The sequence below is a fragment of the Rissa tridactyla genome, chromosome 7 (assembly GCF_028500815.1).
Source record: "Rissa tridactyla isolate bRisTri1 chromosome 7, bRisTri1.patW.cur.20221130, whole genome shotgun sequence".
Lineage (NCBI taxonomy): Eukaryota > Metazoa > Chordata > Aves > Charadriiformes > Laridae > Rissa > Rissa tridactyla.
Window position 1 is genome coordinate 26,258,998 of NC_071472.1, and position 24,972 is coordinate 26,283,969.

Consider the following 24,972-nt stretch of genomic DNA (forward strand, 5'->3'; position numbering starts at 1 on the left):
CTGCGGGGCGAGGCACAGCCGCCGCTCAGCCCCGCCCTGCCCCGCCGCCACCGGGCCCGGAGGAGCCGCAGCCGCCACCAGAATGTCCCCGCGACCGCCCCCCAGCTCCTGTGACACCTTCGTGGCGCTGCCGCCCGCCACGGCGGGGGGTCGCGTCGTCTTCGGGAAGAACTCGGACCGGCCGGCGGATGAGGTGCAGGAGGTGGTGTATTTCCCGGCCGCCGTCCACCCGCCGGGCGCGGCGCTGGAGGCGAGTTAAAAAAAAAAACACCCTTTCGCCCTATTTTCTGTGTATTTTTGAGCCGAGGCGGGGGGAAGATGGTAATTGTGTTGCGCGGGCCGGCTTCTTGCAGTGTACCTACGTGAGGATCGACCAGGCGGAGAGGACGCACGGCGTGGTGCTGAGCCGGCCCGCCTGGCTGTGGGGCGCCGAGATGGGCGCCAACGAGCACGGCCTCTGCATCGGGAACGAAGCGGTGTGGGGCAGGGAGGAGGCGGGCGGCGAGGAGGCCCTCCTCGGCATGGACCTCGTCAGGTTTGCACGGGCCGTCCCGGTACGCGGTACTGACTTCGCAGTTGGGTTTTGAAGGAGTTGCTTTGAGTTATAACGGGCCGGGGCTGCGTGTGTGGGAAATAGGCGCTTTCACTCTTCGGAAGACGCGTCTGTCTCTTCTGCTGTTCTAGCCGTGGTTAAAAATAAGTATTTCTTGGCACAGGCATTAGATCTCTGCCCATGAGAGGTATCAGGGGCTAGAACAGAATCTGTCGAGGAAATCATCAGACCTTTCCCTCTCCTAGCGTTTGGGCCTTTTCCTAGGGTCTGTTCTCACTTCCTGTTTCCGCCATCTTTCACACACTTACTTTGAAGTTTCAGCTTTAGCTGCGCATCTCCACATAAATGACAACACCTTCTTGTGCCTGCCCTGCTGGATGTCAGTGTAACTCATTAACTTACGGAAGGCAGTCAGTTCTTGGTAGTGTTTCCTCCCAGTCCTGTGCCCACACGGGAACTCGCAGACCTTTCCTAGGAGCCCTCTCCCTGTCTTTCTGTATTTCCATTTGGTTGTTTTTCCCTGTGTCAAGGACACAGAGGACCCCCTTCAGACAAGCCCTTTAAGTGACTTGCTCCTTTCTCTTACCAGATCATACCAGCATCAGGTACAGAAATAGCACTCCCAATTCAATTTGAATAGCCAGGCTGAATGTATGTGTGTAAAGCTTACAATTCCAAAGTCAACATCTTCCTTTTGTTTTAGGCTGGGACTCGAGAGAGCGGACACAGCTGAAAAGGCTGTTACTGTCATAGTTGATTTGCTAGAAAAATATGGACAGGGAGGAAACTGTATGGAGAGTCAGATGGCATTTACATACCATAACAGTTTTCTGATAGCCGACCGAAAGGAGGCATGGGTGCTGGAAACATCAGGAAAATACTGGGCAGCAGAAAAAGTAGAAGGTATGGATGATGCTCTTTGTTTTAAACATTTCAAATTGCAATGAAAATTAGCAGTTTTCCACTTTTCTTTTACCATTTCATTAAGGCATCAAACTGGCCGCTAGATATGTACAGGAGTTGCTTCCTAGGGCATCAGTGTGCAGTGGCTAGCAGTTTCACAGAGGAGCTGAGTCACAGGGGGCCTTTTCAGACTCAGAGATGACCACTTCTGCACTTGTAAAACAGAGGACTGCAAGAAGGTCAGTGTGAGAATGACAGCAGTATGTATGGTCTTAATGATGGTGGCAGTCGACGGCAATTTCATTTGGTGGCAGGGTAGTACTGACAGGATGCGTGTATTGGGCCCTGAAGTGGCTGATTCTTGCAGTGGACTTAAAAGGACAAGCTATGTCTTTGGAGGTCTAAGAGGAAGAATGTAAATATAGGAATAATCAGGGCAGAACCTGAAATGTGATGTTGGCAATAGAAGTAAATGAGTCAGAACTGAGTGGCAGTGGAATTTCAATCAGAAGGATACATATAGCCAGTGAGAGAGAACCAAAAATAAACCACAGGACTCACAGATCTTGTAGGAAACTCTTCAGTGCATAATTTGCTTTAGCAAGCTAATTCTAAACAAAATACCAAGAAAAAGCATTCCAGGCATTAAAATGATTCTTTCCTCACCTTACAAACAGGTGGCGTACGGAATATTTCCAACCAGCTCTCTATCACAACCAAGATTGACAGAGAACACCCAGAACTGAAGGAATATGCCAAAAGCAAGGGCTGGTGGGATGGGAAAAAGGAATTTGATTTTGCTGCCACATATTCTTATGTAAATACTGCCAGAATGACCACAACAAGAGGCCGATATTGTGAAGGCTATAAACTTCTGAACAAACACAAAGGTATCATTTTTTATATTTTAAGATATGGAAAGCATTTAGTGAGCTGCGTTAATTTAAATCATAAATTATTAGAAATCTGATGCAGGCAGTCATTCACATGATTTGGTGCACCAGAATCTACTAGAATAACTTTTTGCCTAAAGGAGAAATGCTGAACTTGAACTCTTCTATCCATTTTTGCCAATTTGTTGATAAGGAAAAATTAAAACAAGGGTCAAATATCAATCACACAGAGCTACAGTAACAACACCGAGAGGTCACGTTATGATCATATCACTAAATACTCCATAAGACCTAGCTCTGAAACATTTTGGTAGGCTATATATTATTACTGTACTTCTAAGAAAAAAACAAACTCCAAACCAGAGGCTAAAACAGACTCCCAGTGGTTTGCAGCCACAGACAGAACCTTATGAACAACTTCACTCTAGTACCCTCCATGTAGACCTAAGACAACAGCACAGCATTCAGATACTTATCTTGCATTTATTTTTTGAGATTTGTTTTTAAATCTTTGTAGTTTCACTATAACTGCTGGTCTAACCTTGTGTAGTCTAATAAAACACACCGAGAGCAGAACAAAATAACTTTCTGTACTCTAAGCAGGTGCTCCCAATCACTAACTTGTTCACTTATTTTTCAGACCTCTATAGAAAGAAGCTATTACTTCTCTTCTAACTGCATCCACCTGGCAGGTTTTTGCTGCATCTGTATTCACTTGCTCATTTGAAGTAATTAATCTGAACCAAAATTACATTGCAGCCCTGTATTTTTTTTTATTTATTTGGCTGAGCTCCGCCAGACCAGGTTTGGCATTTAGTTAATGCGTCAGAATGAATTACCTCTTGCTATCCTGCTCTAGCGATCATGTAAATCCTGCATTCATTTTGTGAATTGCAGGTTCTGAATACCGAAAGCATTTTCGTAATACCTGTATTTACTTGTACTATAACAATGCCGAGATTCTATGAGTGTTTTCATTCTAAATCCCCATTTGCAGGCATTTACCTGAGCCATTTTAAAAATCACACTAGGTGTTCAGGTTATATCAGCCTCATATGGTTTCAGTTTATCTACACTTACTTTAAATAGGTGCCCTAACTAAAAGCTATTTGGTTTACAGCATCAGTAAAATCACTGGTTTTTTTAATCTACCCTTCCCACCTTTTTCACTCAGTGGCATTACAGTTTTTTTCCAGGCTGCCTACCATGTGAAGATAAACATTATTTATATTTCAAAAAACAGGGAATGTATTTCAGGAATACAAAATAATGAAAAAGTCTAGTGGAAAATATGCAATGCCTTCTTTCCTGCTGGACAGGTTGCCAACTTGCAGTTGACAAACTGACTGTAGCTTCTTTTCTTTATTCATCTAGCCTGCTGATTTCTTGAACTCTCTAACTTTCCCAGGCACCCGTGGGAACATTTAAGAGTGTTTCCTTGCTGAAATGTAGTGCTGCACGCCTGTCTACATGCAATTTGAAATGTGTATAAAAAATAATATTGGAGACATCTGAATTAGCAGCAGAGTGATTATTTTAAGAGGAAACAGCAAGGCCATTTAAAAAAAAAAAAGATTCTTTATGCAGCTAGAACTTCAGTGAGGGAAACACTAAAAGATTAAATGGTAAAAGATACCTTCAAGTAAAAAAAAAATTGAATGAACTAATGTTTTTCTGCCATGGGCATATGTTTAACTGCTATACCAAATTTGAAAAGAAAACCACTGCAAGTGCTGCCTGTTAGAATACTGGATTGCCTAGTGGTACCATGCCAGTACTTAAGCTTCAGTGTACACTACATGAACAGCAAGATCATTTGAACAGTAGATGCAGAGGCATATGTAGAAGGGGTTTTGTTTCATCTAAGTGAGAAGAAAGAGTTATTTTCACAGAGACATTTGGCACTGTACCCCACATAGGTAGTTGATTAAGACTTCTTTACAAACGGATGTACTATTGTAGTTTCTGTTGATTCTTAGTATAGGACAAGTTGTTACGCCAGTGCATCCTTTCAATTGTCAACTTGAAGCCTAAGTGCTTGGAAGGTTAGATTCTTAAAAAAAAAAAAAGTGACAGTCTTGGCATTTTATTTTCAAAGTTACACACTAAATCCACACACAGTTGTTGTTATTTTTACATTTCCAAAGCAACCTAGTGGTATTAGCTGTGTACAAATACCAATAACTATTATAGTGATTTATCTTAACTTCCACACAGTGCTCACAAAGTTCAGCCTTTAATCCATGCTACTAATTTTCATCTGAAAAGTTACTGTGTGAACGACCATTTGCTAGCCATATGTATTTTACCTTTCTGGAAAGCATCATGTGTTGTCATCCTCCCCGTTTTCTAAGTCATAAATGTTACAGCTCATTATCACATACTCTTTGAAATAAATACTTTGGGGAAAGCAATAATATTTTTAAGTGTGTTACGTATTAAGGCATGCTGTTAGGATGATTTTTTTTTTCTGCCAACATGGACAAACTAAAATTGGCATTGCCTATTAAAGGAAAAGCACCCAGTTGTAGAGAACATGCCATTTAGTAGGTATTATAATTAGCGCTGCGTGCAAATAATTGTATTGTATCTCAAATAGGATCTATCACTTCTGAAATAATGATGGAAATTCTTCGTGACAAGGAGAGTGGCATTAATATGGAAGGTGGATTTATGACAACTGGAAGCATGGTGTCTGTATTGCCTCAACAGCCCAATCTCCCCTGTATTCACTACTTCACTGGAACTCCCGATCCTGCGAGGTGATGTAGCAGCAAGTAATTAGGATAAAAAGTTGCAAATACCTAAATGAAAAGATATGTAATTTGTCTGATTATAGTCCTTTTTGCTTTGGGTTTTTTTCTCCCTCTGAAAAAACACAATCAAAAAGTAGGAGGATCATAATGTACATAAATGCCATCTACCAACCTACCTAATGAAACACTGCTATGACACCGAGTTAAACATCGTTTACGAGTTTTTTTGGGTTTGTTCGTTTGTATTTTTTTAATACTCTCTCTTAAGGAATTAGAAGAATGGGGGAAAACACAGCAATCTACTGACTCAACAATTTTAACAAAACCGTATCAGTAAAGGATATCTGTTCTATTTTCTCTTTCTAGGTCTGTATTCAAGCCTTTCATTTTTGTGCCCAATATTACTCAGTTATTAAAAACTATCTCCCCTACATTTGGGCATGATGATCCAGTTAAGAAGCAACCACGTTTTCAGAGTAAGCCAGATCGAAGACATGAGCTCTATAAAAAACATGAAAGTGCTGCTGTAGTTATGGAAACTATCAAGGTACGTTGATTAAATTAGATTTCAATGCAAGCAGGTGGCTTATATAAGCTCCTTGCTCACATTTTGTTAATGTGACACCATTTAATGCCCTTTGATGGATTGTGAAGAACACTGTAGTGCACCAGAAGCCCATCATCTTGCATCTGGCAGGCATATGTTGCAAACACTAAAAACCGCAACTAGCACTTTGCTGTACCCCCAGGTTTAGCCCCAGACAACTTATAGGTGCTGCTCGCCTTGCAGAGAAGCAGGCCACACGGACTCCGGCACTAGTCAGATAATGGGAAAATGCTTGAGCAGCCACAGGCAAATATACAGCTCCTGGTAAACCAACTCCTACCAACGCAAACTTGCACCCTAGAAACTATTAAGAGGTTAAAATAAGCACAGTGGAACAGAATTTTGTTAGATTGAACACTACATACTCTGTATAGTTTTTAGTGAAATGTGTTTCTTTTTGCAGGGCAAAGGTAAAGAGATGCTGAAAGAGATAGAGAAGTTGGAGAAGCAAAAGATAAGTGAAATGGAATCAATCCTGCAAAACGGATGTCTTGATGCTGACCAAGTGGTTAACCTTTTTTCACAGTGTGTAGAAGAAGAACTCAAGATATATAGCTAAAAGTACTATTTGAATGTGGTAAAATTAAGTTTTATGATTAACTTTCCTAATGAAGTGGCTATATAGATTACATCCTATTTTCAGTGTACCGGTTAGTATGGATGGTTTTAAAGATGGAGATTCATATTCAGTCCCAACAGCTTTTGGTTGTATGCAGCAATGCTGAAAAGGCTCTTAAGAGACAGTGGCTTTGTCTGTACATGGCATGAAGCTGGCAGCAGAGATAGATTGATATTGACAGATGCAGTTAGAATGTGATAGCTTGACTAAATTGCAGAACCACCCTATCTCTGGGTGAAGAACACTAAGATTTGGAGAAATCAGTTCTAGTGTACGCACATGTAGCTTCTATAGTCAAGATAATTGTAGCAGAATTTCACAGTCTGAATTAAAATGGCCATGCTGAAGGACTTTTCTAATATTGCACTGAATAAAAAGGAAAGTGATATGCAAGTCAAGTAATGTTGATATTCCCCTGCTAGATAAAACCATTCTAAGATATGTTTCATACATGAACCTTCTACTCCTTCAATGTAAGATGAGGCTAAGAGTTCAAGCTGTATTAAAACCACATCACAGATACAATTTTACCCTGATTTGTTGTGAAATCTGATTACACGGAATTCAAGAATGTTAGGTATCCTGCAAATTACCACACAATTTTCACTTCCCTATTTTCCCCACCCTGCTACTGAAAAATAAATTACTTATTTACATACGAATATGATTATTGTCAAATTGATTCTGCGATATGCTCTCTAACATCATATGGGATTTTTTTTAATGTTTCTTGAATTGTTTCTTTTTTATATCAGGCAACTAGAAAGGAAGAGGTTGGGGTACACAAGTATATACATGTTCTCAGCAGGACACTTAAAAGTCCTTTTAAATTTTTTCACTTCATAGAAAACATTTTAACCATGACCTGTCTTGCCAAAGTTACCAGACTATACAGTTAATTTAATCAAGCTTTTTGCCCTGCCAGGAACTCTTTCTCCCTGATCCTGTTTAAAAGTAATGATTAGTATGTGACACTACTTTTATTATCTGTGGCAAGGGACAAACTGAGCAAACACCAAAGAAAGAAGATTCTGGCTTTACTACATGATCAAGCAGGATAAAAGGTATGACTGGAAGGAAAAAATCCCCAACAAAACGACACCAAACCCAGGACTTTTGCAAGCCTTGTAAGTGAACATGTAACATGAAACAGAGCATTAGAGCTGCGGTAGCAGTATGTGAGATGACACAGCATCCCCACAGAAAGATCATGCTTTGATGACTTTTCTATATTTAGTCAGTTTCTAGAGTCATCTCAGATGCTAAAGATGGGGCTACATACATACAGTTTTCTCATTTTGTAAACTGTTCTATCCCCCTACTGGTAAAAAAAGTATAGGCAAACAAAAGAAATACATATACAGTAAAGTCTGCAGAATGAATATGGCAATTAAGAGCTTGGCAGAATTTGTTCTTCCTGATCCTACAGGGAAAGCAGAAGTTAGTTTGGGATACTGTGTTCAGATCCACAGGAAGAAACTGATGGGTCAGGAAAGATTCTTGAACTTGCTGGTTCGAGTGATCCTATGCGTACCAAGTAGCAGTAGCCAGACTGAGCAGCAGGTAAGACTGTGAAAGTAAGCTTGAGTTGACTGTAAACTTCTTCTGCCTGTTTTACCAAAAATATTTCTTTGAAGTTCAATAGTACTGTGAATGATCATGAACTGGAAGGTATATTTAGAAAAATTTTGCTATACTTACCTGTTTTCCTCATGGATGTCTGTATGTGACCATCATGTATATCTTTGTCCCATTTTTGGTCATCAGCTGTTCCACACTATGTCTTTGATAACTTCAAACCATCAATAAATGCTGGGTAAAACTGCTGGAAACCAAGGTATGAGTCGAGTTTACAGGCAGCATAACAAAACAAGAGAAACAATTTTTTGCTACAATGCAAACACAGGGAAGTTACACAGGAATGAAAGCAATGAAGGTGGTGGAGCAGGCCTTTAAGTGAACTTCTTGGCCACTTAATCATGGGGCGGCAATTAACCAGGTTAAGCGTATCGGTCTGGTTGTAATATAGGTAGATACAGTCCAGCTGTTCCTCAAGTTTCTGTGCTGTTTTTTATTTACTGGTCTACAGGATGCAGAGTAAAAACAATGTGATGCACGGAGATAGATCAAGTGATGGCCAACAGAGTACAGGACATTTTGGTACCTTTTTCCCCCTGGGATTTCATCCTCCTAGAACACACGCAGTGTGAAAACCGAAAGTGAATATGAGATCAGGAGGAAAAAAGTCACCCCCCACTTCCCCCATACGTTAAAAAAATGAAAACCAGAACGTCCTCTAGAGGGCAATCTTTGCACGTATTTCACCTAGGAATACATCTTACAGCTTATTTTAAAAGGTCTAGAGGTTTATGAAGGATCATTATTAAAAAGTACTAAAATTGCTACCTAGAAAAAAAAAAAAGTTGTACCCTGTCCACTATCACAGTTATTTTGAGATTAGTGCTAGAAAAATGATCCATTGTTTCACTGGGGACTCCTCTGGACTTGTTCAGTGGATGTTTTCGTGGAACTGTCACTTCCAAGTAAAGAGGTTTATCCCAAACTAACGCACCTTCACAATAAAATAACTCATTGCGCCACTGACCACATCTTCAAAGCAAAGCTGTTCCTAACCACCAAAAATTCACACATCAGTAGATGAACTATTGACATACATCAAGTTGTCACTATTTTAAAACTTGCCGGTGTGCCTTGGTGGAAGCAAATATCAGAAGAAAAGAGTTACTTACCTTTCTAAAGGTATTCAAGGTCCATTCTTAGCTTCCAGAAGTACCCAGTGACTTAGAAATAGATTATCATATCCTGTATTTCATTCCTAATTTCTTTAGTCTATTTAATAGCCATTGTAGACTCTCATCAGACTAACGGGTATGGTATCAGCAGTCGCAATGTTGTAACAGTTAACCTAACAGAATTTGGTGTCAGTTGTTAAAGGTGTTCTCTTCATTAGATTTGTAGCAGGGAGCCTTCTCTAAGCAGAAATTTTGAGCAATTTCTTACTTAAAACAGGTATGTTATGTTTAAATCTAGGGAACAGCAGAGCCGTTATAAAAAGGGAGGCAAGGGCAGGACTTCATGATGAAAGGAGTGCAAGAACAATGACTGTGCATAGAACCGTAAAACTGACCTAAGATCAATTTCTTGAACATTTGAAGAATTTTCCGAAAAATAAAATAAAATTGCATTTGTTAAGCAGATGATAATTGAAATGTTCCTAAAGATCTGTTTAGGCTGTTAGACAAAAACAGGTATCTTTGTGTGAACACCCATTAGCAAGTCCTCTGCCTACTTAAAAAGCATCACAAGTGGATTTCAGAAATACCAAATTTGAAACCCAAACGACACTTTAACAAATCTAAAAAAAACCCACATTTGTTGTAAATCTTGACATGCACACATAACCCTCCCACACCTCACATCACATCAAAGCTCAGAACTCTGAAATCAAGTAACAGATTTATTGACAAGTTACAACATTTAGAAGCTCATGGCTTCTGCTCTTAAGTCACATATATCTAATTATTCCAAAATATTTGATGTAGCCATCTTCAGCAGTTGTAATGGAAATAGCCTATTGTTTTCCTTTGTGGCCACAGCCTGATACAAACGTCAATTATTTTGTTGCTGGAAAACATTAAAATGTGTCCATTTGTATAGCATACATATGCAGAGGATGCAGTTATGTTTCTGTGCACACTGCAGACGTGCAATAAGACTGACAGTAAAAGGAATTATTTTTCCAATATAAGTCTTGGAGTTATAGCTACCAGAAAACAACTGTTTCTTGAACCGTGGTTTATGCTGCTAAAAGCACTTTTAATTCTTAATACAAAGTAAATGCCTAAGTAGTTATGATAAAAAAATCCATGTACTAAAAAAAAAAAAGGGAAGACTTTTTTTTAAAAAAAGGATGACATTCATATGCTTGAGCAAATAATTATTTTTTTTTTTTAATACCCGGGTTCCTTTCCCTCACTATATAAAATTTTGATATAGACATATAAATGCTGTTCTTGCAGTTTTAAAAGGGCAGCATAACGGCTGTCAGATACTACAGTTTGTCTTTAACCTTTTCAACATACTGCAGAAGACACACAGATTCTAAGATTCTGCCTTCAGTGCACAGGAATCCGAATGACACTACAGTAACTACATCGTAGTTTAAACATTGTAGGAAGATACCTGAGGCTCATTAGAAACCTGTGTTACACAACCAATACTAAAATTTTAGGATCTTTAGCTACTCTAAACCATAAGTTTGATGTTCAGTTAGTATTCTTTAAATAATAGATTTAAAAGTCACTATTACATTTAAAAGGTTTTATGAGTTGATAAAATTTTTCATCTTGACTTGCACGGGTATCCAAGGCTTCTGTAGCATCTTTATTTGAGGCTGGCACTTCTGAATTAAACTGGAAAGGCTAATTTTAGAAAGTAAAAATCTACTCTTGACAAAGCTGTTACTACCACCATAAGGCAAAACTTCAGAACCAATTGTGTGCATGAAATTCCATTATATCATTTCCTAATCTGGGGGAGCGGTGGGTATTTTTCTATGTTTTAAAGATTTGGTAAGCTTGTACAAAACCATTATTTATTCCACACAATATTTCCTCAGCTTTAATCCTCTGACTTCGGAATCGTTTTCACAACAATTCTTTAAGGGAGAAACAAACCACCTCATCTGAGGTGTAAACAGCTAGAAAAAGACAAGAGTAGAGTAGTAAAAACTGGGATATGACAGAATTAATCGTACCTCTATGAAGTCAGGGGGAAGCCTGACTGCAAACAGGAATCAATATTTCATCACACTAAAGTATGGAAAACATACAGCAATGTGGAAAATACCGCTCATTCATGGTTTGTTTTTTTTTTCTCCATTGTGGCACCAGTCAGTAAAGCTGCTGTTATAACGCCTCTACAATATGACAGTGACACACATCATTTTACTATTTGTTTTCTTCAAAATGGAGAAAAATGCTCTAAATCCAGAGCATCTTGTTTTGTTCTAGTTGCATTCTTGGTGGAACACTCACTAAATATCACTTGCTACTATTTCCTTCAGAATAGACACAAGTAGAACCACATCTCTTAACTTTACAAGAAAGAATAATGCAATTATCTGACAGCCCTGAGAAAGAAATACTTCCAATTTCAGTGGTGAAGGCAGAGGAGGTGGTCACATTCACCACTAACCGCCTGTCCTCTGCCTGTATGCTCAGGTCAATGGCTCTCAACTGCAACTGGTCTCTTAGGAATAAAGCGGTAATACAGATATTCATCCCGAAATTCAAATTCATTTGTAATATGCTGGACGACGCCTCCTTTCATCAGTCTGTCTCCATACATCACGGCTTCCCCACGGTCAGAGGCAAGGCCAACTTGCATGAGCCAGTTCACCAGGTCACAGCCAAAGAAGATGCCAGTGGAGATCTTCGCACCACACCTGTATGTCAAAGGAATGATTCACCCACATGTTCTGTAAATCTGGTACCACCACTGCACGATGGGGAAAGGCAAGGAAAAATAGCAGGAAACAAGGAAAGACATCATGATAGTTAAGAGCATGTTAGAAGAGAATTTGCAAGTTTTGTATATTAGGGACATGCCAATGTACACTACCTCTTCCTACAGACACTTCAATGAGAAGCAAAATGTACGTACAAAGTTATTTTAGGCTTGGGCAAATAAGCTTCTGTGAACAAAAGTAGCAAATTTCCTAAAAACACACACAATGTAATTCTATTTCTTGGATACTTACTTCCCATGTGTTCATTAGCATGATCATTTCTGCAACAAAATATCTGATTTGAGTGCAGAGCGCCCGCAGCAACAGGGACTCGATCTGCACTTTAATTCCATTTTATAATTTCTCTACAGCTTTAAACAGACACTAACCGCTTACATATACTGTAAACAAAAACCATTTAACTTGCATATCCGGTTAAATATTTACTATGCAGGCAGTACTAAGAATAAACAAAATGTTTACAACAAGACTAACCTAATTTTCTTTTACATATTTATGAGGCTATGCCACTAACATCTCTATAGCTGCAGTAAAAAATACCATTCAGAAATTTACCTGCAGCAATAAATGTTTCTGGTTATCTAAAATCTGCTCTATGGAACCCAAGTGCAGAGTTTCTGAAGATGATTAACAGCTACACAGAGACGGCAAAAAACAAACTTCCTTCTCAATTTTTTTTTTTAAGTTAAAAGCAGCAGTAACACAGAGCAGTGTTAACATATATTAGCAGGGAAGCAAAAATTAAAATAAATAAAAATCCACGATTACAAGGTCTCAGATACAGTGTGATTAAATCAAAGAGGAGAGCATCAAGTTAGATGAATATTTAAAATGAGAAGATAAACGCTTTCTTTTAACTCACAAGGATTAAAAAAGAGACATGAAACTAGTTCCGCACGAACACAGTATTAAAACAATGAAGCAACAAATGTCAGATTTTGATGTATTCTCAGGTGGATATATGATTAACAAAAACCACAAAACCCAACCAAAGGGCCCAAGTAACCACAATAGCAGCAGAGTCACAGGAAACACAACAGTAAAACCTGTCCTATTTCAAAACAAACATTTTCTGATACATCCTTTACCATCTGGCATGAAAAAAAGCAAGTCTGACTTGCTGAACTGACATAGTTCATAGTTCGGTTTTCCTAAATGGGTAACTTTATTTCTTATGGAACATGACTGACTTCTGAGGAGGCTGTATGAAATCATGAAGCTGTCAAATACAGTTCTGGAATGTGGCTTCAGACTACCCAACCATTAAAAGACCACCCCAAATTAGTCCTACGTAAAAACTCATATGACAAGAAAAGTGTAAGTGTCCTGTTCGAACAATTCTTCATGACTCCATTTCATACAGTAAATTTTTAAATAAAGGCAAAACCTTTTTCTTGTTCCTGCTGCTTCTGTCTGCGTTCTCTTCTTATCCACCTATGCATATCTGAATACATAATCCTTGATTTGGGTATCATAATTTGCCTCTGAAAGCTTTGCTGACCTCATAAATTGAGGTTTAGGCCTCATGAGAGGAATGAGCAAGAGAAATTGTATGAGCTCAAAAGGTGTAAAGATCCTAAAACCACTATAATCTCACATATTGAGTGGCCTCTGAGCACACACTGGCATCGCTTCCAACAGTTTTGCCTCCTGTAAAAGCTATTTGTTAGTAAACATTCAGTCACGTAAGTACTGACATCTTAATCTCCAAGCAAAGCAAATGAAGCGTCTCAAGTTTGACTGAACTCAGACACACGCACTCTATTACAGGCATTACCATAGACATTTCTTCAGAGAGATCTTCTCTCCCAAGCTCCAGGTAAATGCAAAAAACTGGGGCAATGCCTTAATGATACAAAACTTGCTATCATTTACATAAAACCTAGATTGGATAATGTGATAACTTGCACCTCAGTGTTTCAGCATGAGACTAGAAACATTTCTCTGTTACTGCTAAATTCTTAATCCTCACCTTGAGGTTTGAATGCCACAACAGGAATCGCCCACGGACAGATTAAACTGCATTTCATTATTTCCAAAAGGTGAGCTATGACCTTTGGAACAGGTTATATGTGCAGGGAGGAACCTTACCTTCTGCCTCTGACAATACTTTTGACGCAGTGATCTCTATGATAACGAACAAACTGTTGACAGGTCATCCTGATTTCCTCAGGTACAGAAGGATCCGTATGCCCTGCTGCTTCTCTTCCTCCCCAGAGAAATTCAAGTCTTAAAAAAAAAGAAAAAGAAAAACAGCAAATCAAACAGAGGCATTTTTAAGGAAACTGCAAATAATAGAATGGAACTCATAGGAAGCTTATCACAACTGTTTTACTGGTTTTGTGCCCAATACTTTATATATAATATTCCTAATATACTTGTATGACCTTTGAACACTGAGAGGTTTTATTCTAGGCTCAGGCAGAAGGAAAGACGGACAGCAGTTGGGAGTTAGCTTTAGCTGCTGGATTCCCATCGCAGCCAGCTAGCTCTAAGTTAAAGATGGCTTTGTACAACTTAGGCCTCCACAGTGAAAGTGTCCATCCACACAAAGTACTTGTGTGGGGTTATGAATACAGGACTTCAAAACAGTGATGAAAGAATTTGGTTCAGTATTCACATCTAAATTTTAATTTATCAGCTGAAACTATTTTTGAAGATCCGTCACCTCACCAATCCAATCACATACTTCACCATCATTTGCCAAAGATTTTGTCTGTAGGGAGTCTGTGGGATTTTTGTCATTGGGAATGTTTTAGGACAGCAGTAAAAACTCATGCATAGTTAATGCAATTAGCTCTCCACAACCGCAGGGGAAAATTTGGAAGATCAAACAAATAGGAAGTGGAATGCAATGGCACTGAACACTCAATACCCTTTTAAAATTATTATTGTTAATAATTAAGTTTATAGGTGTAAGTGTAAAGATTCTATTTACCTTCGCTTGAATGGTAGAATGATTAAATGCTTATCTAAGCCAAAAATACCAAAGCAAATGAAGCCCTGGAGGTAAAAATACAGAAAAAGCAACATTAAGCAAAACCTTTGGTTTCTAAAGGACAGAAATAAAATGTTAAAAACTTATTGCCAAAACACATGTGAAAAGTATCCCTCTTCTCTAGATATCATTCAAAATGCATTTTGTTTCTGCTTTGCTTTTTCATTTGGGCCTTAAAAAGACAGATTAATACATAACAGTCCATCAAAGAAACTCTTCAAGAAACAGTTTGGTAAACTTAATGCCGGGACATGCCACCTGACACTTAAGGATAACTGACTATCCTTACATAGCCAGTTATTTAAATCTGTCTTTGTGAATGGCAAGAAAAGAGCTGACTTACTGTAACTTGAATGCTAGAATGCTCCCTAGTTAATTCATTTTACCGTGCCACTTTTGTATCAAAACTACTATCGTTACGTGATACTGCAGTGCATCTTGTAGGCACACCTGTCCATGGACCCGTACAACATTCCTCTGTGTTCATGAACACTGCCTTGCTTTCAGCTCCATAGATCACAAAGCCGCCTTGTGTCAGTTTGCACTGAAATGGGCGATGTGCAGCTGGAAGAATTACACATCTAACTGTCAGCTATTAGTTAACGGTGCTGTTACTGAAACTGGAGAGAGAACAACTTAAAGCCTTATAGTGGAAGCATCCATGTAGCCATCTTACACCTATTTAGTTATACTGGTGTAACTCCACAGAATCGACATTAGTGAAGCTTTCTGCTACAAATAAGGCTAAAATCCTACTCAATTTCCATAGGCATTTGGCATTTAGTTGTCATTTGTAGCTTTGAAAGTGTTCATGCACATAAGAGACATGCATTATGGTAAGAAAGCTATCAAAGCAAAAGAATAAGCTTGAGGAAAAAAAAACGCCAAACAACATAAGGAGCTGGCGACTTCAGCATTGTTTGAGGACTTCAGCTTAGAGTGCTTGTAACAGCATCTGCTGCAACACCCGCTAACAAAGTCGTGTTCAGAACAAACATTGATAAGTACCTGACCAAAATTAAACACAGCACAGAAAAACTGCAGTTCCACATATAGTCTTCCAGGCTCTTGGTTGAACAGCCACCACAAACAACTGGAAAGATTCTGTTAAGAAAAAAAAACAACAAACACACAACAAATCCCACAAACCTAACCTGACTGTTAAAAATCAAAAACATTTTTTCATTCTTTGCATGCTAATAGATTCTGGCACAATTTTCACCATCTATATTTAACAAATGATTCAGATAAAGGCAAATAAGAAGGAATAAACACCTTAAAACATCATTTCCGTTAGGCTTAATAGCTGGGGGGTGTGTGGGGGGGGAGAGCTTGTTTGGTTTTTTTTTAAAAAACAATGCAAAACATACCAGTGTAGAGATCCTGCCCCTTTACATAAGGAACTCGCCTTAAGCATACTTAGGTCTTCAACCTAACACAGACAATATTAGCCCAGAGAGATTTGCAGTATTTGCCTTCAGGCCTGTTTAGCTGAGACCAGTGCTTTCCACATATTTTCTGCATAGTTAAGATTGTGCAAAGCTGAAGCACGTACCACTTCAGCTATTTTAGATGCCTAACAGAGGTGAAAAAAAACCCCAAAGTTAACCTCTTTGGGTGTGAAGGCTCATTCGTTAATGTAACTGGTCTCATTTCATAGTATCTACGCAATCATTCAGACACAACTGAAATAGGGGCTAACATTTGTGACACCTCTTAAATACAGAGGACGTAAAAAAAGTTATTAGCATGGAATATTTGACACGGGAAATTTGAGAGAGGGAAAACTTCCATTTTGTAATTTAACAGAACCTGAAAGGCAACAGCAGTAGCTCTTACACTACATACTTGTGCCACGCTGTCCTGCTTTTCAGTACTACACATTCGTGCCATAATATTTTCCATTTCAAATAAAAATACTTGCCCCCTAATTGTCATCCACAAGAAGCTCAACTTTGAGCATTACATTCAGAGAGAATTGTTTCTCATCTTTGTCACATTTAAAAATTTAAATTATATCCCTAACGCATTACATTCTGGTATTTCACACTTTTACACAGGAGCAGCCACCTTTGCAGCTGGGATCTAGTCAGTAACCAAGCTTGGCAACACCAGCCTACCTTTCTTGTGTCCAAACCACCACTAAAAGCAACTAAATTGCATTTTCCCATTTCAAATAGCCTCTTACATTGTTCTCCGTTACTAAAGCACCTCAGAGAAATCCAAGTTCCAAATATAAGCACGATCAGAAGGAACAATTTTTGTACAGTCTCCTTCAGAAGTAGAATTCAGTTTATATTTTAATTCAGTTTATATTTCTATATTTTTCATTTAATTCCCTATTTAATTATTGTCTAGGGAAGAAGACTAGCTCTCGAGGAAAATGGGAAGGGGGCAATAGTGATGAATTATTTACCAAAGGATACAATTCCTTTTTTTTTTTTTCCCTTTAGGGTTCTCCAGTGTGGCTTGCTCATTAACATCATCAATCTTAACTTGCCTTTAATTTATGATGTGGCACAGAAAAATTAAATTTTATGATATCCCTCTTCCAAGGGGGAAGAATATAAGGGGCCAAAATAAAGCCTCTAATTAATGAATTGTTACATGAATAATTGGAAGATTTTTACTGGACTGCCTACACAGCTTTCCTAAAAATCATCCCACCTCAATGAGTTAAACAGCATGAGGATAAAAAAAAAAGATATTTACAGCAAACAGGCCAACAATAAGAAGTAAGCAGAGCAGCACGTGTCTGGCCAGCTGTTTGTCTCCGGTCTGTAGAAGCTGCTCTTCCTGAGCCAACACGCAGGTTTGAGCACTGCAATGACTCACACACTGATCCGCTGAAAAACACACCAGAACGTTTCATTAGGCTTCTAACTTATGAATTCCATGAGCAAACTTGTTAGTGTAACTTGCTCAGTTAAATTACCTTGTAAGTATCTGTACTGAAGTCACACACACAAAAATGTGATGTTGGCTTTGACAATAACCTGTTCAGCTATCTGTTCTCAAATGAAACAAGAGTTTACGTGTGCTCCTAAAATAAAGAAACGTTTTGCAACAGAACTCTTCTTCAAAAGGTTTAACGCAAACTTAAGTTGTGGTTAACATTTAGAAAACACCACTAGAAATAATGAAGAAAATAGCCATTTCTCAGAACAGTTTTTAAACTCAGAACTAATTTATGGAATAAGCATTTCAAATATACTGTCAGCTTTAATGTTTTCACTCCGTATCTCAGCATTGTTGAGCTCCAGATCAACCAACCATATTTATTTCAGTTCTGTGACTGTATTTTTAACACGGTATATCAGAACACTGTCACAACTCTATCAAAAGAGCCAAACATACAGAGAATGGATGTCTGTCTTCCAGCTACAGAGTCCCGAGGAATTCTGAGTATCTTCCTCTAGATGGCAGTGAAAAACTTCCCGTCAAGGACATACCTAAGGATTTGCACTAGATACCTGTCATAGCAGTTCAATGGAATAGCAGAAGGATTAGTAATTTCTGCAGCCAGTTACACAAGTGTATCCATTACAATTTGCTTTTACTGATTTATAGTTTTGAAGTGTTAACTCAGTAGGTCGAAAAAATTTCCACTCAATCGCAAGACATTTTCTACCTTATCTTTTAGGATAGAAAAATTTAAGTGGCCTTCCTCTATCATTGGAAAACATTCTTATGATGCTTGTCTGAATTACTTAATAGATAAAATAGTTGGCAATAGGTAGAAAGGTAGCATTTTGTGAGAGGAGACGTAACTAAGTATGTTTCGGCGTGAAATATTTAGATTTGTTGGAAGTTATGTTGCATCCAAACAAAGCATAAGGATATGAACTTCCTTGCTAAGGATGAAAAAAAAAAAACCCAAGAAAAAGAAAATAGGAAAAAGAGAAAGGTTGGACTGCAGCTAGCTTTGATTATTGAAAGCGATGTACGATGAGATTGGGCTGAGCATGCAGTTTTCCATCAGGTGCTTAACAGTCACTTTGATCCATTTTTTTCCTATTTCATTGATTTCTAAGGTCCCCTCAGCTGATTTTCTCTGTCTCTCTCCCCCTAGACACAAATAGTACAGCAGCAGGGACATCTGATCTAATCTGCAGTGAGTGCTTGCTCTTCTAGATCTCATTCAGGTTTCTTATCCAAAACTTGTACATCATTACAAGGCTTCAAAGGCCTTTTTAGAAGACACAAGACGTGACCATGAGAATGTAAAAAAGTGTGTTTAAGTTGAAAACTTGAGGCAAAGGAGGGTTATGCATTCAACTTCCCAGCGTCCAAACAAGGCAACGATGGAGAGGTAAAGTCTGAATGCTCAGAAAGATGTGTTAAAGTAGCTTAGTGGTAAAAATACAACTCAAAACAACTGTCCATCTTGAGCACTGAAAGATTACTAATAACTATCAGGCAGAAGAGAACAAACACCTAACATATTGCCTAATACTTTAATTGAATATGAAATGTAAGTTATCCCAGTAGAGTTGAGAGAACAACAGCCCAAACAGTTTCTTTGTGAGAAAAACATGTATAAGCGTCGTGGAAGAGTTTGTAGTGTTAAAACGAGGAGACACTACTGCTTTACCTGTCTCAATTGGAGGAACCTTGCTTTCAACAGCATTTGACACTGCTTTGCTCTCTCTAGTACAGGATAATTCACCATTTGTTGTTTGACAAGAACAGCAACCTATTAGAAGTATAAAGTAACAGGATAGTTATCTTTCTTAACTGCCATAACTTAGTTTCCAAGTATAACAACATATTCTATACAGCTTTAACTACTGTGTTCAAAAATAACCCAAAAGGAGAAAGCAGACTTAATTTTTCCAATTTGCTGAGAGGGTAAATGGGTTACACTACTAGTATATAGAAATATTAAACATAGCACTACCACCATGGAAGCAACACAAATACTTTTAGCTAGAGGGAAAACATACAGGAAAAAGCTATGTACAAACAAGGAGGATCAGAAACACATTGAGTAGCAACACTGCTGGCATATAACTCATTCTCAGAGAGACCGTTTAGTGGGTAAACAATCTAGAGACGCCTAGTGGACTGCATTTATCAAATCCTTATCAAGATACCACTACTTACATAAAAACCATACACATGCTTTTTTCCCTGTCCACTTCCCCCACCTTTACAGTGATAACCATCAAACTTTCCTTAGAAACATAAACACAAATCCTTAGGCAGTTATATCTAGATTTTCTTCCGCCCTAGTGTAACACTTAAAGGTGTAAACAACTGTCTTTCCCAGGTCAAAATTAAATTTGGAACATTATTTTATTGTATCCCGAGTCATTTATTCTTTTAGCAATCAACTTTCTCTACCTCTTTCTGCAGATGGCTGTGCTTCAGAAGATCCTGGAGAAGGCTGTGCAGAAGATCCTGGAGAAGGCTGAGGCACAGTTGCTGAAACTCGACTCCCCTCTCTCCCTTCCACTTCAACCTCCTCCACTTGGCTTCGCGGTGAATATGGGTTCAATACCTCATAGCTTGACTCTTGTCTATTTCTGTTCATGCACATAAGTGAAATACCTGACATCAATATACTGATGAACAGGATGACTGCTGTGGTAATTATCTGTTAAGAGAGCAAAGAAAATACACTTAAATACAAAATAAAGGAAAACAGTTGCATATATCCATCTTTCTAACTTCTGTACTTTCCTAAATACACTAAGAAACGCATTTGAATAAGACAGTTTTTTACATTTACTCCTCTTGCATCCTGTGGCACTGAAAGAGCAATAAGTACGTGAGATTAACTTTTTTTTTTTTTTTTTTTTTTTTTTTTTTTTTTTTAAGTGGGGACCCCTATTTCCCATGCAATCCAAACCCATCCTCTCATCATCATCATTATCCTTCCCCTCAGGATCATTAGTATTCCAGTTTAAGTTCTGTTCAGGTACCTTTTAATTCCAAAGAGGAATGCGCTCTTGTCACCCTCTGCCACAGCTCTAATTTCCATGCTTTTGCCAATGAGGAGCATCCTATTAATTAACCTTTCCTTTTAATCACCTGCTACCAATACCCAGCGTCCACTCTGAGGCTATTTAATACTTGTGAAAGTGCCACATGAATAATCCTGAGAGACTCATATCTTCTCTATCCATAAGAAAGAGAGAGGGAAAACATGACAAATACCTATGCTAGCGCACTTTACATCCTCTCATGAGGAACTATTTATTGGTAAAAACAGTAGTTCAGCCTCAGGGACTTTCAATCCATGGTTGTGCAGAGAAGTCTCCCATAGTGCAAGCAGTTACTGCTACACAGGTTATGTAGATCCTATCTATTACAGGCCGAAAGCCATTAATTAGCTACTGGATAGTAACAATTTGAGATAATTATCAAGTGAGACTACAAATTAGTCACCAGGAAAAGGGCTCTGCAACTCATTACCACTCCTAAGCCTTTTCTTTGGGAAGCCTACTCCCTCTTTTTCTTAGTCATAGTTGCCTAAATGTGAAGGTCCTTGTTCAAACAAGTTTTCCCAATGGTTCATTACAGAAATACGTTTTTCTATCAATCTGTAAGCATTCTATAATGATACTGTTATTATGGTAGCCTATACTTTGACTGAGAGCTACTTACATAAGAAGCAAAAAGAGAAACACAATTTCTCAATAATGTATTGGACATGGCAGAAGTCTGAAGTGATGAGGACTGAACATGTTCATACCTGGTATTTTCCATAGAAAAAGGCAGAGTCAATACTAGCGGTGTTATGTTCACCAACAATCAGTAAGATTCCCACCAGAAGCGTCGGGACCCTGAAAGAGCAAAATATGAATAAAGTAACATGTTTAGCATGCTCCTACTAATTCTAGAGAGAAAAACCTGAATTAACTTACCCCCATCCAGCTATGATAATAAACCCAATCGGAATCTTTACTGTTTCTCTCTTCCTTAAGAGAAATAAAGAGAAAGACAGAAAACCTACAAAAAACCCAAAAGAAACGCCTTGTTTATTATTTAAATGGGAACTGATAATTACAGAATCTAAATGTTCTATGATGTGACATTGCCCAATAACTAAGATATTCTTCTCAGACCTTCAAATAGTCCGAAATTCTTTTCCTAGTTGTATTGTTAGAAAGTAAAATAGAAACACCTATTATCTTAAAAAAATAATATTATTAATAATGAAGCATTGAAGAAATTCCAGCACAGTTTATATTAAATATACACTTACAAATGCTTACGAAGGTTCACAGGTGTTTAAAAGATATCATAAGAACATTTAAGACACAAGTAACTATTTGTTAAGGTATGAACAGCAGTTGATCTAGACTGACAATCTTAAATAACCAACAAATAATGCTGTATTCTGTTATGACCTTTCTTTAAAAACCGACTAGTCCTTTATAAAGTCAACGTAAGTTTCACAAAAAAAGTTTCACATATTTTTATATATAACTATATATAGGAGTATGCTCTGGGAATGCCTATTCTATTCACAACTCAGAAGCTCAGCAACATTTCCCATGCTGAAGCAAAGCTTGTATTTACTTCAGGCTACACTAATCATGAGCTGCCCATTTCAGCTAAACACAACTTACTCCACAAAAACATCACAGGAATTAAAATCTTAAACTTCTGGACTCAAGACTGGTATATAAGGTTTCCCGAATACCCAAAGCCTCTTTTTTATCATACATGTAAGATTCTCCCAACTCTGCCTACTTTGAGTAATGCCTTCATTGATCACCTACACCTGCAGAACACACACATTGCTTTTAGAAATTACAATTGCCAGGGGAAAGAAATGTTAAAGCCACTTTGGTACTTCCCTTCATTCTGCATTTCCTACTTTTCTATGGCAAAAGGTTTTTAAATCTTCTTAATGCTGAATAATTTAAGATCCTAAATTCTACAATAATTTAAAACTGTCAATAAGCTTTGGACTAGCTGAACGGTAACCCACCGCATTTACTCTATTTGTAATCGCTTCTGCCTTGAGAGCACGTTCTTGTCTTTGGTTACAAGCTGGCAAGGCTGCTGTATCTAGCAAAGACACAATCTGCCAGCTTACAAGTATGCATATCTGTAGGATCACGTACAAGCAAAAGGAATAATTACTGTGAAGAATATAATAAAATTATTTCAGTACATCAATCTTTTATTACGGTACCTAGGTTCTGCCTAGAAAAATCATACCTGTCCACAGGTAGGTGCTGTAAAGTGAGCTGTAGAGGAATATAAACACTAGGATCTGCATGGTGATGTCCTTCTCCTTAACAATGAAATTCCATGCCACCATTCCAATGCAAGCAATAAACTGGAAAGAAAGGTAAGATGCCATAATTTAAACTGCAACAGTAGGATGACAAGAAAAATATTGCTACAATAAGCTTCGAAACTCCAGCCCCAGATTCACTGGGGTATGATTTTATGAATTGGATAGTTCTCGTAGCAGTAAAGCAGCACAGCAGTAAACTCGTTATTACAGTGATGTCACTGACTAGGGTATCCCGTTTTCAGGGTTTTTTTTTTTTGACAGCAAATATATAGCTCAGATAAACTGGGAGTAAGACAAGTCAGGAAAAAATATATAATCTCCATCTTTATATATCTTATTATAAGTAAAACGTAAAGCTTTTGCTAAGTACAAACTATTAATCTAAAATGATCTGGAGGTCAACAGATGTTTGTTCAGTCAAGAATTATACAAATTTTCACCCAGAGATACCTCATATATGACAGTTTTAGTATTGAAGGAATCTGAAAAAATAGGCTGAGATATTATGGAAACAGTAATACAAAAGCTCTTTTTTTTTTTTTTAAATGAAAGCTAACTTTGCTGTTACAGACAAGAAGCACCTGAAACTCTTATAGGTGACTTTTTTAAAATGTGACTCCATGAAATTCTCCTCAGAGAGTTTACTCTCTCCCTTCCCTCTCACCCCCAAAAAAAGAAAGGTAGAAAACACTTCAGAGAGCACTACTGCACAGATGTATTACAAGCATACGCCGCTCTCACTGAATTTAACAGCAGTTGTGCAGTTGACTTCAAGGGAAAAAGGAACATGTTCTCCAGTTTTCTCTTAGTTTAAACAATTAATATTAATCCAGAGTTATTTGGCTTTGCCCTTCCCTAGCCACTAGCCATGCATTCCCACACCCCTCCCTTACATCAGCGCTGGCACCTGGCCGATCCCTCAGCGAGCCACTCCAGGGAGCTGAACAAGTTTCCTTGTTCCTAATTAGTTTCCTAAGCTTCCTAATTAGTTTCCTATTTAGCTCCCTGAATCCGGTCACCAGCATCAAAACACACACTGCTGCGGATCCTGGCATAAATTGACATGGAACAGCACTCAACGCTATAAGGCAGTAACTGATAGTGCTAAAAATGTATTTCAGAAGCCACTCTACGCTCTGATGGCTTATAGTTCTGCTTGAGAACTGTGCCACCAGCATCAACTCTCATTTCCTTCAAGGGTGTATTTTAAGGCACAGAAATTATTTAGACATGTCACACATTAGATTCCCTTGCCCTTCTTAGATGACTACAAAGATACAACTATGTAAACCAAACTTGTAAAAATGTTAAAAATAAGACCTAACCCCACCCCACCCCTCTCCAAGACCGTTCACCTTACTACTGACCTGAGCAACAAGTAGATTTGTTGTAATCATATGAGGGAGCTGTTTGTACTTCTTACTCAGAAGAACAACAGTAAGAGACCAGATCTAGAACACACAAGATAACATTGAATTTAAGACAAAACCCAGAAGAACAAGATGAGTATTCTGGCAGACTATGGTGAAATTAAATATACAACAAATCTTCTTCACAAGTTTCTTAGCAACATGACTACAGTAGTCAGCTGTGCATGATCTCATGCCAATCCCTACGCCTCAGAAAAATATGTCCAGAAAAAGCAACGCATCTTTGTGTTTTCTTGATGGTGAAATATTTCCACGGAGTACCAAAGGCTAGCATCTAGTGCACAGAAACCTGGTTGTTCCTCAGAACATAAATGACTACAGAATAGCCTGGCAATTTAGCATTTAAAAGCTTCCACTTCCACTATCTTCACTGAATCTCCCAAGACTATTTGTGACAGCAAG

At 38.3% G+C, this 24,972-nt stretch overlaps 2 protein-coding genes across 7 annotated transcripts in view; one reads left to right on the forward strand and one right to left on the reverse strand.

Annotated features, from left to right (window-relative positions):
- Positions 1-14: 14 nt before the first annotated feature.
- SCRN3 (secernin 3) lies at positions 15-10,347 on the forward strand. The gene is made up of 7 exons (XM_054209487.1): positions 15-250; positions 354-535; positions 1,257-1,456; positions 2,134-2,346; positions 4,949-5,111; positions 5,472-5,652; positions 6,116-10,347. The coding sequence occupies exons 1-7, from the start codon at positions 83-85 to the stop codon at positions 6,269-6,271; spliced, it is 1,263 nt and encodes a 420-aa protein (XP_054065462.1). The 5' UTR covers positions 15-82; the 3' UTR covers positions 6,272-10,347.
- Positions 10,348-11,213: 866 nt separating this feature from the next.
- The window catches only part of GPR155 (G protein-coupled receptor 155), a 29,854-nt gene continuing 16,095 nt past the window's right edge, over positions 11,214-24,972 (reverse strand). For 3 of the 6 annotated variants that reach the window (XM_054209478.1, XM_054209480.1, XM_054209477.1), the window contains exons 6-16: positions 24,508-24,591; positions 23,059-23,179; positions 21,753-21,837; positions 21,581-21,671; positions 20,227-20,479; positions 19,475-19,576; positions 17,593-17,726; positions 15,889-15,984; positions 14,821-14,885; positions 13,974-14,111; positions 11,214-11,798 (exon numbers count right to left, since the gene is read on the reverse strand). In XM_054209478.1, the coding sequence (XP_054065453.1) occupies positions 11,576-11,798; positions 13,974-14,111; positions 14,821-14,885; positions 15,889-15,984; positions 17,593-17,726; positions 19,475-19,576; positions 20,227-20,479; positions 21,581-21,671; positions 21,753-21,837; positions 23,059-23,179; positions 24,508-24,591 (1,392 nt within the window). In that variant the 3' untranslated portion in view covers positions 11,214-11,575. Of the gene's footprint in view, positions 11,852-13,973; positions 14,112-14,820; positions 14,886-15,888; positions 16,030-17,592; positions 17,727-19,474; positions 19,577-20,226; positions 20,480-21,580; positions 21,672-21,752; positions 21,838-23,058; positions 23,180-24,507; positions 24,592-24,972 lie in introns of those variants that run through there. The other 3 variants (XM_054209479.1, XM_054209481.1, XM_054209482.1) reach the window with 3 other exon arrangements.